At 42.1% G+C, this 16,750-nt stretch overlaps 1 protein-coding gene and 1 long non-coding RNA gene across 4 annotated transcripts in view; one reads left to right on the forward strand and one right to left on the reverse strand.

The window, feature by feature from the left end:
- Window positions 1-16,750, forward strand: part of LOC141103555 (uncharacterized) — a 295,050-nt gene that overhangs the window by 61,619 nt on the left and 216,681 nt on the right. The window lies entirely within an intron of this gene.
- LOC141103554 (flavin-containing monooxygenase 5-like) overlaps window positions 1-16,750 on the reverse strand; it is a 207,981-nt gene that overhangs the window by 10,781 nt on the left and 180,450 nt on the right. For both annotated transcript variants that reach the window (XM_073593262.1, XM_073593263.1), the window contains exon 7: window positions 1,135-1,490. In XM_073593262.1, coding sequence (XP_073449363.1) covers window positions 1,135-1,490 — 356 coding nt within the window. The remainder of the gene's footprint in view (window positions 1-1,134; window positions 1,491-16,750) is intronic.

Consider the following 16,750-nt stretch of genomic DNA (forward strand, 5'->3'; position numbering starts at 1 on the left):
AACGGCACCCTTAGGGATCATTCACACATAAACCTGCATGTTTCTGTGGTGTCCAAGGGGTTAAAGCAGGTGGTGAGAAAAGAATACAACGCTGCTTGCTTTAACCCCTTCTTTCCTTTACTGCACAAGGTTGCAGGGTTGAGAAGTGGCCTTATTCACTTGAATTGGTTATGCTTGGCATGTGCTACACCCACCAACCATTACAGGGCTTATAACTTCTGCTGCGGCTGTGACATGTGTACCCCCCTGGCCACTGCAGCTAAAGGGGGTGCGGTTGGAGTGATAAAAACATGTTTTATCTATCGGGTTTTACCACCCCCAAACTGCAAATGTAATGTGCTGCGGTTTACCTGCACTGTGGGTGCAGCGCAGTGCATTTGCAACTTTCCTGGGTTTGCTGTGCTTTGCCATAGACTTCTACTGTATAATATCCTGCAGGTGTAGTGCACTTTTTGAAAGAGGAAGTGAACCAAACCCTCAGGATATAATAGAAGTCTATGGCTAAGCGCAACAAACCCGCAGGAAAGCTGCAGGTGCACTGCACCCACGGTGTGGGTAAACCCGCAGCACTTAAGTGTGAAAGGAGTCCTATACAATTATGCCCAGTGTATTGCTTCACACTGACCCGAAGATCTCTTCTTTCCTGCTGCTGGCACCACTCTGGAGACCGCTAGCTGGGATAAAAGGTGAAGTGCAGTTGGTATCACTCTGCATGGGACAGGAGCTGGCACTACAAAGAGGCATCGGCTTTTGCGGCTCTTCATCCCTACTACAGCTCCAACTTTACAAGTAGTCCCTCTGTATTGCACTCTGTTTGATGTCCTGGAATGGTTGGTCAGCAAGCCCAGATTGTGATCTACCAGTTACCTGTCCGCTATCTACTGGTAGATCGTGATCTACAGGTTGCTGACCCCTGGTATAGGGACTAAAATAGGTCAATACCAAACCAAATTTGAGTATTTACACAGCTTGTATTTGTAATACTACATGTAAAAATACTTGCTGTAAATATACAGAGCTGCCCTAATTTAATTTTAATGCATTTAATTTTAATGCATTTTATATCTACCTGGAACTTTAATCACAGAATATTTAAATATTGATGAATACATGAATAATTGCATTACTCTTTACCTTGGAAGACTCTTGTTGCCCAACGAGCCTGAATCTCAGAGACTGGCATTATAGCCCCAACTGGTTGGATGTAACCAATGAAAGCCATTGTTGGCTTTTCCAGATTTGCAGGAAACACCATTTTATACAGAGGCACTTCGTTATGTTCAACCTTTATAACAGATTCGTCAATGAAAGGGAATGAAAAATTATATCCCGTGGCAAAAATGACCACATCAATGTCTTTTTCTATTGTTCCATCTTCAAAAAAGGCATCTGTCTCAGTGAAACGTGCCACATTAGTTTTCATCTGCACTTTACCGGAGATAATGCGATTAGGTAAATCATCACTAATTGTTGGATGCTGACTGAAAAATCTGTAAATATATAAATATATATAAGCAGAAACATATTTTATTAAAAATGGTAACTTTTGTATTAAACATATTCTGATATTGTTTAAGGAGAACTTGATAAATGTGAGAATTTTGTCCAGTTCCTGAAAAATCCACTTAAATTTACTTTGCAATTGGCCCTGTCAGCCTCCTCCCACCCAACAGCCTTGAAATGAAAAAGCAAAAGAACTGGGCAGAAGATTGTCAGCTGAACAGAGGCTGCATCCAATCAGTTGCAGCCACTGTTTGGGTATTTTGACCACTGCTACCACTGGCTATGAGAAAATAATAGTCCAACAGTAGTGCGGTGGGGGAACAGGATAAAGATGCTGCTTTGGATTACACTGTTCCTTTGTCAGAGTGTGTAAACACTCCTGTTCTTTGACAGCTGCTGATCTCATTCCAGAATCCTGTTTTTGGCTATGACGCATTGTAGTAGAATTTCATATTAACCAATATACTTTATATTTTTTATATTAATTTGCATATGTATTATTGATAATACAATTATTATTCATTATTATTCATATTATTATTATATAGTGTGGTCTTATCAATATTATTATTCAATAGAAAAGCAATAGTTATTATTCTTTATTAATGTATACTATGTTATTCCATAAATATAGAGAAAGTCTTCATTTTTAAATGTTGAACTTTAGATGACCTCTCTGCTTCATGCTGGCATTTTTTATAAGACAGTCACAGGTTTACTGGGTAAAAGTGTATTAGGATAGTTCATTTTTAGTTTTTAAGTTCACTAATTAGAAAAGAAACACTTTGTCAGCAGTTGAACTATAGTCTGATAAGATAACATTCCTTAAAGGTAATAAATAAACATTGTCAAAAATAAGTGATAATTACTTTTTAAACCACCAGTATAAGACGTTCTATGTGGAATATGGGAAAGTTATGTATATTAATTTAGTTTGACGGGGTCAAAAAGGTCTGCTTGTTACATAGTTACATAGTTACATAGTAGGTGAGGTTGAAAAAAGACACAAGTCCATCAAGTCCAACCTATGTGTGTGATTATGTGTCAGTATTACATTACATATCCCTGTATATTGCGGTCATTCAGGTGATTATCTAATAGTTTCTTGAAGCTATCAATGCTCCCCGCTGAGACCACCGCCTGTGGAAGGGAATTCCACATCCTTGCCGCTCTTACAGTAAAGAACCCTCTACGTAGTTTAAGGTTAAACCTCTTTTCCTCTAATTGCAATGAGTGGCCACGAGTCTTATTAAACTCTCTTCTGCGAAAAAGTTTTATCCCTATTGTGGGGTCACCAGTACAGTATTTGTAAATTGAAATCATATCCCCTCTCAAGCGTCTCTTCTCCAGAGAGAATAAGTTCAGTGCTCGCAACCTTTCCTCATAACTAAGATCCTCCAGACCCTTTATTAGCTTTGTTGCCCTTCTTTGTACTCGCTCCATTTCCAGTACGTCCCTCCTGAGGACTGGTGCCCAGAACTGGACAGCATACTCCAGGTGCGGGCGGACCAGAGTCTTGTAGAGCGGGAGAATTATCGTTTTATCTCTGCAGTTGATCCCCCTTTTAATGCATGCCAATATTCTGTTTGCTTTATTAGCAGCAGCTTGGCATTGCATGCCGTTGCTGAGCCTATCATCCACTAGGACCCCCAAGTCCTTTTCCATCCTAGATTCCCCCAGAGGTTCTCCCCCCAGTGTATAGATTGCATTCATATTTTTGACACCCAAATGCATTATTTTACATTTTTCTACATTGAACCTCATTTGCCATGTAGTCGCCCACCCCATTAATTTGTTCAGGTCTTTTTGCAAGATTTCCACATCCTGCGGAGAAGTTATTGCCCTGCTTAGCTTAGTATCGTCTGCAAATACAGAGATGGAACTGTTTATCCCATCCTCCAGGTCATTTATGAACAAATTAAATAGGATTGGTCCCAGCACAGAACCCTGGGGGACCCCACTACCCACCCCTGACCATTCTGAGTACTCCCCATTTATCACCACCCTCTGAACACGCCCTTGTAGCCAGTTTTCAATCCATGTACTCACCCTATGGTCCATGCCAACGCACCTTATTTTGTACAGTAAACGTTTATGGGGAACTGTGTCAAATGCTTTTGCAAAATCCAGATACACCACGTCTACGGGCCTTCCTTTATCTAGATGGCAACTCACCTCCTCATAGAAGGTTAATAGATTGGTTTGGCAAGAACGATTCTTCATGAATCCATGCTGATTACTGCTAATGATATCATTCTTATTACTAAAATCTTGTATATAGTCCCTTATCATCCCCTCCAAGAGTTTACATACTATTGATGTTAGGCTAACTGGTCTGTAATTCCCAGGGATGTTTTTTGGGCCCTTTTTAAATATTGGTGCTACATTGGCTTTTCTCCAATCAGCTGGCACCATTCCAGTCAATAGACTGTCTGTAAAAATTAGGAACAATGGTCTGGCAATCACCTGACTGAGTTCCCTAAGTACCCTCGGATGCAAGCCATCTGGTCCCGGTGATTTATTAATGTTAAGTTTCTCAAGTCTAATTTTAATTCCGTCCTCTGTTAACCATGTAGGTGCTTCCTGTGTTGTGTCATGAGGATAAACACTGCAGTTTTGGTTACTGAAGCCCCCCGATTCACTCGTGAATACTGAGGAGAAGAATAAATTCAATACCTCTGCCATCTCCCCATCCTTTGTAACCAGATGTCCTTCCTCATTCTTTATGGGGCCAATATGGTCTGTCCTCCCTTTTTTACTGTTTACATACTTAAAGAATTTCTTGGGATTTTTTTTGCTCTCCTCCGCTATGTGTCTTTCATGTTCTATCTTAGCCATCCTAATTGCACCCTTACATTTCTTATTGCATTCTTTATAAATTCTGAATGCTGTGGATGATCCCTCAACCTTGTATTTTTTGAAGGCCTTCTCCTTTGCTTTTATATGCATTTTTACATTGGAGTTAAGCCATCCAGGATGTTTGTTCGCTCTTTTAAATTTATTACCCAATGGGATACATTGGCTAATGCCCTTATTTAATATGCTCTTAAAGCAAACCCATCTCTCCTCTGTATTCTTTGTTCCTAATATTTTATCCCAATTTATGCCTTTTAGCAAGGTTTGTAGTTTAGGGAAGTTGGCTCTTTTGAAATTCAGTGTCTTTGTGTTCCCTTCATGTCTCCTATTTGTGTGATTTATACTGAAACTAATTGACCTGTGATCGCTGTTACCTAAATTGCCCCGTATTTCCACATCTGTTATCAGGTCTGTATTGTTGGTAATCAGTAGATCTAGTAATGTTTTATTTCTAGTTGGTGCGTCTACCATCTGACCCATAAAATTGTCCTGCAAGACATTAAGGAACTGGCGAGCCTTAAATGAATGCGCGGTTCCCTCCGCCCAGTCTATGTCTGGATAATTAAAATCCCCCATTATGATAACACTTCCCATCCTTGCTGCTAATCCAATTTGTGATAGGAGATCCGTCTCCACTTCCTCCCTCAGGTTAGGGGGCCTATAGCATACTCCCAGTATTATTTTCCCCTTAGCTTCATCCCTTTGGAGCTCTACCCATAAAGATTCCACCTCCTCCCTAGCCCCCTCAGTGATGTCATCTCTCACATTCACTTGTACATTATTCTTGATATATAGGCATACCCCTCCCCCTTTTTTACCCTCTCTATCCTTGCGGTATAGGGTATACCCTTGAATGTTTGCCAGCCAATCATGAGAGCTGTTGAACCAGGTCTCTGAAATTCCCACAAAATCCAAATCCTCCTTGTGTCCTTATTAAAACTGTTAAAATAAATTGAATAAGAGAACACTGATGTTTATGTATATATGTAAATATTAATAATTAGACAGTATTGAATAAAGCAGTTACCTTTATATATATATATATATATATATATATATATATATATATATATATATATATATATATATATTGTAACCTGGGGGACAGGTAGCAGGTACAAAAGCTTCCTGGGATAAGCAGGCTTTCAGGCACATATACCAGAACAAGTGAAGTAGTGACAAACAGTGAAGTGTTTAATGGTGATATTTACAAGTCTTCAGAGGTGCTGTACAGTGTTAAAAAAAAACAAACAGAACAAAATAGCCAAACAAAAACCTAGCCATATCTTGGCTCTAACTATACATTATGCAGGCCCTAACTACCAGGCTGAGCAAGCCTACCACTTGTCAGTTTCCACATAAACTGCTTAACAGCTTTTACCAATCTTTTTGCTCTCACAGACCAGCGTTGTCTGTGTTTCCCAGGCAAAGAGCAAAGGCTGTTTGCTCAGGTGAGCTTAAATTAGCCTGGGGAAGAGGACCAAGACCCGAACTGGATCATGGATCAGAGATTCCTGAATGTGTACGAGAGGAGCCTGGGAGAGGTATAAACCCTGAACAGGACTTTTCCTGGCTCTCTCTGGGACGCACTGCTACATATCCTCCCCCTTGTTTCAACCCCAGGGTTGGAACACCTGTGGCCCAACAGGAGTGAACACGGGACAGGGCAATTACATTCCCAATCTCAACACCTGGCCTGTGTTTTACAGTGAAGGAGTAATCCTGTAGAGCCAAAAACCACCGGTTCACCCGTCTATTAGTCTCCTTCTTTTGGGCCATCCATTTCAGGGGAGCATGGTCAATTATTAACTCAAACTGGCATCCTAACAAATAGTACCTGAGCGCGTCCATGGCCCACTTTATGGCTAAACATTCCTTTTCAATGACTGCATACTTTTTGTCATGGTCATTGAGTTTTCTGCTTAGGTACACCACAGGGTGTTCTTCCCCACTGTGTACCTGTGATAGTACTGCCCCGATACCAACATCAGACGCATCCGTCTGAACTAAAAAATCTTTGGAGAAATCGGGGGAGTACAGTACTGGCTGTGCACAAAGAGCCTTCTTCACGACTTGGGAAGATTCCTCTGCTACTGAGGACCATTTCACCATTACAGAGTCTTTCCCTTTCGTAAGGTCTGTCAGTGGGGCAGCTATAGTTGCAAAATTTGGGATAAATCTTCTATAATACCCCGCAATTCAAAGAAAGGCCCTGACCTGCTTCTTGTTTGCAGGACGTGGACACTCCTGGATGGCTTCTATTTTACTCACTTGAGGATTTATGAAACCATGGCCAATAGTGTAGCCCAAATACTTACCTTCCTCTAGACCAGTGGTTCTCAACCTGGGGGTCGGGACCCCCTCGGGGGTCAAATGATGATTTGCTAGGGGTCACCAAATCCTGGGATGTTCCTGAAGCCTGCACCACTCTCCCAGCCTTTTCCCGGCTGCCCAGCAGGGCTGTCCCTGGAGCCTGTGGAAGCCCAGCTGGGCTGTTCCTAGAGCCCACGGCTGCACACTCAGCCTCTTCCCAGCCGCTCATTCAGTTCACGGCATGGGTGGGGTGGGCAGAGACTAGAGGTCAGCTGACTGGTGAGGAATGTGAAGTGGGAGGGGCTGGACGAGACCCATCTCCTGATTTTGGCATGGGTGTCACTGCTACGAGACACCACAGAGCTGGAGACCACAGTGAAGCTGGAGACACAGTCAGTAACACTACCTGTGATTAGAGTTGCCATTAAAAGTCCCCACTACAGTTCTCAGATCAGCAGATGACCTTGATCAAGAGTACCTAAGGTGGCTGATCAGAACTCCCTCCAGCACTGCCACTCATCCCAACTCCCCGCCAGCACTGCCACTCATCCCATTCCCCCCACCCCCCAAAGCATAAGAGAAGGAATAAAAATAGAGAATACATGGGAGGGAGAGGAAAAGAGGGCGAGCAACAAAGAAAAAGGGAGAGAAAGAATAAGAAAAATACGTCTAGAGAGAGGGATGGGAGAAAAAAAAACAAGAAATTAGGATAGAGAGAGATAAAAGGGAAAGAAAGGAGAACAAAGAGAGTAGTACATCCTAAAATGTACCATAAGGGGTTTTAATACTGTACAAGTGGAAGGGACTAAGGGAGGGCTAAATGTCTGTGGGTTAGGGGCACAAATTACTTGTCTTGCCTTGGGTGCTGACAACCCACGCTACGGAAATAATTTTACTGTTAGGGGTCCCCACAACATGGGAAATTTTATCAAGGGGTCACGGCACTAGTGGATTGAGAACCACGGCTCTAGACCAATGGCACATTTTTTTGGATTTGCCGTAAAACCTTCTTTGAAGAGGGAATCAAGGACAGCCTGGACACGGGACAAGTGAGACTTCCAGTCAGTGCTATGTACCACTATGTCATCTAGATAGGCTGATGCATATCGTCGGTGGGGTCTTAGGGTCCATGGCCCTCTGAAATGTCACAGGGGCATTTTGCAACCCAAAAAGCATTATTTTACATTGAAAGGAACCCTCTGGGGTCACAAATGCAGTCTTCTCTTTGGAGCTACCAGTCAGGGTATTTGCCAATAACCTTTTGTCAAGTCCAAAGTGGTCAGATAGTGAGCCTTGCCAAGTCAGTCTATAAGTTAGTCTACTCTGGGCATTGGGTACATGTCAAACTTTGTCACTGCATTAAACTTCCTGAAGTCGTTACAGAACCTCCAAGTGCCATCCGGTTTTGGGACTAACATGATGGGCATAGACCAGTCACTATTGGATTCCTCAATGACATATAGCTCCAACATTCTTTTAACGTCATCACTGATGTCCTTTTTCCTTGCTTCAGGAATTCGGTACGGTTTGAGCTTGACACGGACCCCAGGTTCAGTAACAATATCATGCTGAACTGCTAAAGTCGTGCCAGGTAACTCTGAAAATTTCTCTCTATTCCTTATCAGGAACTCTCTAGCTTCCTGTTTTTGGGAATATGACAGAGTGTCTGGAATCGTGACCTCAGGGATCAGAGGGGACTCATTACCCTTATAGGGCGTACACACGGTCGGACTTTGTTCGGACATTCCGACCACAAAATCCTAGGATTTTTTCCGACGGATGTTGGCTCAAACTTGTCTTGCATACACACGGTCACACAAAGTTGTCGGAAAATCCGATCGTTCTGAACGTGGTGACGTAAAACATGTACGTCGGGACTATAAACGGGGCAGCAGCCAATAGCTTTCATCTCTTTATTTATTCTGAGCATGCGTGGCACTTTGTCCGTCGGATTTGTGTACACACGATCGGAATTTCCGACAACGGATTTTGTTGTCGGAAAATTTTATCTCCTGCTCTCCAACTTTGTGTGTCGGAAAATCCGATGGAAAATGTCCGATGGAGCCCACACACGGTCGGAATTTCCGACAACACGCTCCGATCGGACACATTCCAGTCTATCCTTCCAGGGCTTTAATAGGTTTATGTGGTAAATCTGTTCGGGCTTCCTTTTTTCTGGTTGATATACCTTGTAATTGACCTCCCCAACTCTTTCAATTACTTCAAAGGGACCCTGCCACTTAGCCAGGAACTTGGTCTCAACAGTGGGAACTAACACCAAGACCCTGTCACCAGGTGAGAAAACATGGAGTTGGGCCCCCCCCATTGTATATCCTCTGTTGGGCTGCTTGGGCCTGTAGTAAATGTTCTTTTACCATCGGCATGACTGCTGCAATCCTCTCCTGCATTTGAGCGATATGCTCAATGACACTTTTATAGGGTGTCTGCTCCCCCTCCCAAGTTTCTTTGGCCATGTCTAATGCCGTGTACACACGGGCAGACTTTTGGACTGGACTAGTCCGACAGGACGAATCCATTGGACAATCCAACCGTGTGTGGGCTTCATCGGACCTTCAGCTGACTTTTTCTGTCGAAAATCAGACGGACTTTAGATTTGGAACATGTTTCAAATCTTTCCGACGGACTTGATTCTGGTCGAAAAATTTGTTCGTCAGTATGCTAGTCCGACGGACAAAAGGGCATCTATTGGCTACTGGCTATGAACGTCCTTATTCTAGTCCCTTTAACGTCATCACATTCATATCAACGGACTTTCGAACGGACTTTAGTCCGTTCGTGTGTGAGCAAGTCCGGTCGTCCAAAAGTCTGTCGTAACTCCATCGAAAGTCAGTCGGAAAGACCGTCGGACGTTTGATGCTGAAAAGTCCACCCGTGTGTACACGGCTTAAGAGTCTCCGAGGGTGTCTCCCATAAAGCAACTCAAATGGAGAGTACCCCGTAGAGGACTGGGGAACCTCCCTGATGGCAAACATCAAGTATGGTATCAGGATGTTCCAGTTTTTCCCATCCTTGTCAACAGCCTTTTTTAACATGCTCTTTAATGTCTTATTGAAGCGTTCCACCAAGCCATTCATTTGAGGATGGTACACCGAGGTTCGCAACTGCATCACCTTAAATAACTTGCACAGCTCCCTAGTTATTCCTGACATAAATGGGGTGCCCTGGTCTGTAAGGACTTCTTTAGGGATGCCAACACGACTGAACACCATAAACAGCTAGGAAGGGAACTGCCTCGGGGTACCAGGTAGCATAATCCATGATTACAAGGATATGCTAATGACCCCGGGCAGACTCTGGGAGTGGACCCACAAGGTTCATGGCAATCCTCTCAAAGGGCACTTCAATAATGGGGAAAGGCACTAAAGGACTTCGGAAGTGGGGTAGTGGGGCTGACATCTGACACACAGGACAGGATTGACAATAATTCTCAATATCTTTCTGTATCCCGGGCCAGGAAAAACCTGCGCAACACCCTTTCAATAGTTTTCTCAACCCCTAAATGGCCTCCTAGCAAGTGCCCATGGGCAAGTTCCAACACCATCCGTCTGTATGGCTTAGGGACCACCAACTGTTCAACCACTTCATCATTCTTTTTACATACACGATACAGTAAATCCTCATTGCTGCTGAAATAAGGAAAACAGGGCCTGTTCCCTGGTTCGACAGGTACATCATTAATCACTATTACATTTTCCCAGGCCTTGGCAAGGGTAAGGTCTTTTCTCTGCTCAGTACCAAAATTTTCCTTGTGCACATTAAGGTCAGCAAACGCCAACATAGGCTCAGATTCAGCAGACGGCTGTCCAGCTCTACTGGTTGTGGGGACTTCCTCAGGCTCCTGCAACTCTCCTGCCATAACTGAGAAGGGACAACCCGGGGAGCCCTGAGAGGAGTCCCCTGAACCCATATTGTCAGTATTGGCCAGGAGTTCTGGCTCTGCCACTGAGTCAGCTACTGCGACCGGGTCGGGACATTCCCACAGTTCCCAAAACTTAGGGAAGTCCCTACCAAAGATGGCCTCATGCACCAAGTAGGGCACAAGTCAGACCGGATGGGTCACCGTACCTAAGCCAGCTTTAAACTGAACAGTGGCTATAGGATACTCCCGGGTAACCCCATGTACACAGATCACAGCAACTTTTTGAGCATGAAAATTCACAGTTTTAACCATCTCAGCTGTAACCAAAGTCACTAGACTTCCAGAGTCCAGCAAGGCCGTAATAGGCTTATTATTAACAGTCATTTGGCACATGTGTTTTCCCATACTTGGTGCTGCAGAGCATGAAACAGCTGCAAACATAGACTGCCTTCTAATAGATAGATCACACTGCATTGGTTCATCTGTCAATGGACAGTTTGCTGCAACATGTCCCAGTTCTTGGCAACGAAAACACCTGATGTTTCCCCAGTTTGGTTTGCTGACAGGCAGTGGCTTCCTTTGCTTGGGACGCCAAACTTCAGTCCTGGCACCAAAAAACCTCCCCCCCATTTCCTTGCAATGCTTACCACCCACTTCCCCTGGAACAGTCTTACCGGTTGCCTGGGGAGACCGTGGCTTTGGATGGAAAGTCCGTGCGGCTGTAAGGGTGGTGACCAGGCTCTCTGCAGCAAAGTATCTTTCCACAAGCTCCACCAGGTTGTTTGCCGATTTGGGGTCTCCTTGACTCACCCAACTCTGCAGGGGAACTGGTAGTGACCTCAGGGATTGGTCCATGACCACACGCTCGACTATTTGTGGCCCAGACAGGGACTCCGGCTGTAGCCATTTTGGTCACCTTCTGCACTGTACCTACTACCCTGACCACTGGGAAATTTCAAATTCCATAAGGAGACCATCAGCTCCTACTTAATATTATCACCTGCTTATCCCATTTTCTAAGGTTATCCTTGAATTAAACTTCATAAACTGCACATACAGTAGATTGGGCTAATGGGGAAATGAGGTCCTGGTCCCAGACCTGCTTCCAGAATGCATTAAAACTGCTAACTATTTGCCTTTAAATGACTCTGTTGTAGCAGAAGACACTGGCAAGTTTATTGAATCCTCTACAGGCCACTTCTCCAGCCAATTGACCAAATTTACCCACTGTCTTGCAGCTTGGAGACCTCTTTGGATACTTCCTCTAAGTTTCACACTATCTTACCTGAAGCACAAGTAATGGGGGCTCGTTCCTCTGACCTTTGGACTCTATTTAAAAAGGCTCAGTCTAGTGTTATGCCCACTCTACCTGCTGGAAAGCTGTTTGTCCCCCTCCAAATAAATGTACAAATTACAGCACTGTAAATACCATAAAGTTCTGAAAACATGAATGAAATTTAAATTAATAAAGTTCAATGAAAAAGGCATTCAAATCAGTGTTCCTTCTGTATAGACGTCAGCTGGATATCAAACCAGTCATACCAGTGAAATGTGATAAATGAAAAAATATAAAAACAGTTCCTAAAGTTCAGCATAAACACATATAGGATATTGACACTGGGGACAACTTCTGCCAATTCAAATATTGCTCACAAGGATGGGATTTAAGCAACAGAATACTATTTACAACAAGCTAATCATATATCCATTTTACAAAAGTTTATCTTGGATTTATTAAATTTTGCCTTAACTCACAATTTTTGTTGGTTTAACAACCAATATTCCCTTCAAATTAGGGGTGTTATGATGGGGGCTAAATTTGACCCCAGTTTAGCAAGCCTTTTAATGGCAAAATGAGAATCTGGGGTCATCTATGGCATTAGATGGGGCTAATTGGCATTTTATAAACGCTACATAGATGATATCCTATTAATTTGGAAAGGGGATAAAACATCTTTAATTGAATTCTTTTCCATATTCAACTCGAACAATAGAAATATTAAGTTAATTTTTACTTATAGTAAGGAAGAAGTAAACTTTATTGTGTTTTACATTATTAATTAGGGATGGACAAATTTGTACCAAATCATACTTCAAGTCCACTGATAGGAATAGTTATATTCCATTAAGCAGTTGTCGCCATCCTTCATGGCTTCACAACATACCTAAAGGACAGTTCATGAGGATAGGGTGGAACTGCAGTAAAGAGATGGATTATATAGAACAATCCCTTGTTTTGTAACAAAGATTTTGAGAAAAAATTTATGCAGAATGGATAAAGACAATATTATTGAACAAGTGAGAAGGATGGATAGGAACACTTTGCTAGCTCCAAAAGATAGAGCCAGCGATAATAGAATATTCTGTACTTTCATCACTTCCTTTTCTGTTCAACATAATCAAATAAAACAAATCTTTAACCACTTGCCTACTGGACACTTTTAACCCCTTCCTGCCCAGGGCAATTCTCTCACTTTTAGCACTGTCGCACTTTGAATGATAATTATGCGGTCATGCAACCCTATACCAAAATTCAATTTTTATAATTTTTTCACACAGGCAGAGCTTTCTTTTAGTGGTATTTAATCTCCACTGGGTTTTTTATTTTTTTCTATAAAAATGAAAAAAAAAATATTCACTAATGTACGCTGATGAGGATGCACTGATGGACACTGATAGGCTGCCCTGATGGGCACTGATGAGGCAGCACTGGTGGGCACTGATGAGAAGGCACTGATGAGGCTGAATATTTCAAACAGAAACTTGATTGTTCAATCCACATGTGCGGTTATCCTTCACCATTTGTAAACATCCATCAACACCCGTGCTCATATAAAATATCTGCTCACCAGACCACCATGACCTCTTTAACCAAAAAGAAGGTCAAAATGCGCTTGTGCTGCCACCTTGCAGCCTGGAAAGAATGCCCGGACTATTCAACATTGTATTCTCTTCTCCCCCTTAGCGGGTACATAATTTGAAAAAAACAAGGAGGATCCAATAGCGTGATATTGTTTCATTTATTAAAACATAAAAGTATAAAAAAGTGCCTGCTTACATGGTTTAGTGCCTATGTCCCGGCACTGGATGATACAGGGTTTGTGGTCTGGTGGACGCCGCGATGTGCCCTGCTTGTGCTGGGAATCGGCGTGTGTTCCACCACCGCTGGAATGAAAACCAGAAGCTGGGACCCAAAAGTGACGTGATTGCAATTGGCAGAGACCGCTATCTCCCGCCTCTCTCAATCCAGACAGGCTGATACCAGCTTATAGATTTTACTATGCAGACATGACCTATTACTATACATACAATTAAAAACAATAGATGAATTTAAAAAATTGTGATTCTAATACTGTAATTAAAAAGGAATCGATAGTATTTTGTTGTACTACACACTGTATTTGACAGCTACTGCTGGATAATTTTTTTAATTGGTGGTCAATGCTCTCTTCTGTGGGCCATATCATTGTTATGTGTTGAAGCCAAAAAATGTATTATTACTTATATAGGGATACCAATTGTATAATAAATCAGTGGAAAAGGGGAAAAGGGGACTGTTCTGCAAGGATTTAATCATTGGTTAAAAAGCAATTTAAATCCAAATCAATGTTCATACCAGCTGGCTGCAACGTATCCAGGTGGTATATCCATTTGGTTTCATTCTGCGACACCGCCCGTTTAAGATGGGTGCCTCTCCAATGTTGTGAGATTTTGTCTAGGCCATAGAACGTGAGTAACTTGGGGTCCTTATTGTGGTGTGTTTTAAAGTGTCTGGACACACTATGCTCTGGGAAGCCATTTTTAATATTAGTTATGTGCTCATTGATTCTGGTTCACAACCGGCGCGTGGTCCTACCCATTTACTGCATGGGACTTAGACATTCCAACACGTAGGTGACATATTCACACGTGATAAGAGAGCGGATTTGATAATCTCTCTGTGTGGTTATCTACCGGAAACTGTCAATCTTCCTTTTCTTCCTTTTAATGGTGTTGCATGCTTTGCACCTAGTGCAATAGTGGAATCCTGTTCTGTCTAGTAATGTGCTGACCTTTTTGGGGGGATTTGAGATGTTAGGGGCTATTTTATTCCAGATTCCTGGAGCTTTCCTATAAATTAAATTTAGGTTTGTTTGGCATGATCTTTTTAAGGTCTCTGTCTTTAAGGAGAATTGGCCAATGGGCAGGGCTGGACTGGGATAAAAATTTGGCCCTGGACTTCATCCAGACCGGCCCACTTTATTTGTGCAAACAAGCACAAAAACAGTATATAAACTATACGCAATTGTGCAAAAAAACATAAGTAGCATAACATAAGGAGTCCTCACTAACCTCTTTTACTATTTCACTTATTCTCCTCTGTATTTTTCTCATCTTTCTCACATCACTGTGTGAAGTTGAGGGTGAACCAAGAAAGCCATTACTTTGACAGGCTGTCACTGAAACCAGCCCACTGAGCCATCGGCCCACCGGGAAACTCCCTGTAGTCCCAATGGCCAGTACAGGCCTGCCAATGGGTTTTAAAAATCTTTTTCACTTCCTTATATTGCCGATGGAATCCCGTGATGAATGCTAGGTCGCCCTGAAATGTTTTTTTTTGGTAGTATTAGTTAAAAGGGATTCTCTATCCACGTTAAGCACTATATTTTTACAATGATTTAATTCTATGAGATTGTAATCTTATCAATGAACCCATTTGTGATAACTTCCTATTGGGTATTATAATCTTCTACATCATTGCAGTTCCTCCTCACCCGCATAAATTGGCTTTTAGGAATGGCTTTGAGCCATTGTGGGTGGTGGCAACTTTTGATAGGCACATAGCCATTTCTATCAGTTACTTTGAAGTGTGTTTTAGTTTCATTGCGATCAGATTGTTTTGTTAATACCAGATCTAGATAGCTGATGGTTTCAGAGTGGTAGCTGGCTGTGAATCTGAGGTCATAGGGATTGGTATTAAGCATGGTAAGGAATGACTCCAAACCCGCTTGTGGACCCTCCCATAATAAAATGATATAGCGTTTATAAAATAGAAGACCCTTCCACTCGTTGCTATATATGCTCTCCTGTTCCCATTTGTTGAGCATAAAATTGGCTATACTGGGGGTATAGCATGCTCCCATAGCTACCCCCCCCCCTTACTTGGTTATAATATTGGTTGAGAAACCAGAAATAATTATTACCCATAACCATTTATAGCCCTTCAAGTAAAAATTGGATTTGTGCTTCTTTTAGTAATGCTTGTTTTTTCAAGGCCCATTTGACCACTTTAAGACCATCCCTCTGTTTGATATTAGTACAGAGATTCAATATCTACTGTCACTAATATAGTGTCTTCTTGGACCTTTATTTTTTGCAACATTTTAATCAATTCTCTGCTGTCTTTGAGATATGATTGCCCTTGTGTGACTAAGGGTTATAAATAAGTATCCTAATATTCACCCACCCTGGAGTAGATGGAGTGAATCCCACTAATGATGGGCCATCCTGGGAGGTGATCCTTGGATTTGTGTATTTTGAGAACTATGTACATCACTGGTATTTTTGGAGTATGTGGGATAAGGTATTTCACCTCCTTTTTATCCAATATTTTTTTCTTTAATCCCTTTTTTACCCATTCGGTGAGTTCCATTTTTTATTTGCTTGTGGGATTGGATTTGAGCTTTTTATAAGTGGTGGCATCGGCTAATTGTGCACCTCTTTGTTATATTCTTCTTTCCTAAGTACTACTAACGCCCCCTTCATCTTCGGGTCTGACTACAATCTGTTTATTGTCCTCTAGTTTTTTCATTCCTTCCCATATGCGTAAATTTTTTAAAATGTTTTTGTTTTTAATTTTTTAACCTCATCCTGAATAATGTTTTTAAACACCTCAATAAAATGGTGAGTACCTTTTTTGGGGTTGAACACTGACTTGTTTTTAAGCCCGCTATGGAAAAATTAATCGGTAGTTGCATCCAATGGGGGGATGATAGGAATCCCTGCATAATGTTTTTTAATACTTAGTTTTCTAGCATATTTTTCTACATCTACAAAAACCTTGAATTTATCAAAGTTCTTGTCTGGTGCAAATGTAAGACCTTGAGCTAGGACCTCCATTTCCTCCTCAGAGAACTGGACCCCTGCCAAGTTAAATATCCCTGCATCTAATTGTCCGGTTTTCTTTCCCCTTCCTCCTCTATTCCCTTTCTTTCTGTG

Source organism: Aquarana catesbeiana, linkage group LG07 (assembly GCF_042186555.1).
Source record: "Aquarana catesbeiana isolate 2022-GZ linkage group LG07, ASM4218655v1, whole genome shotgun sequence".
NCBI classification, from domain to species: domain Eukaryota; kingdom Metazoa; phylum Chordata; class Amphibia; order Anura; family Ranidae; genus Aquarana; species Aquarana catesbeiana.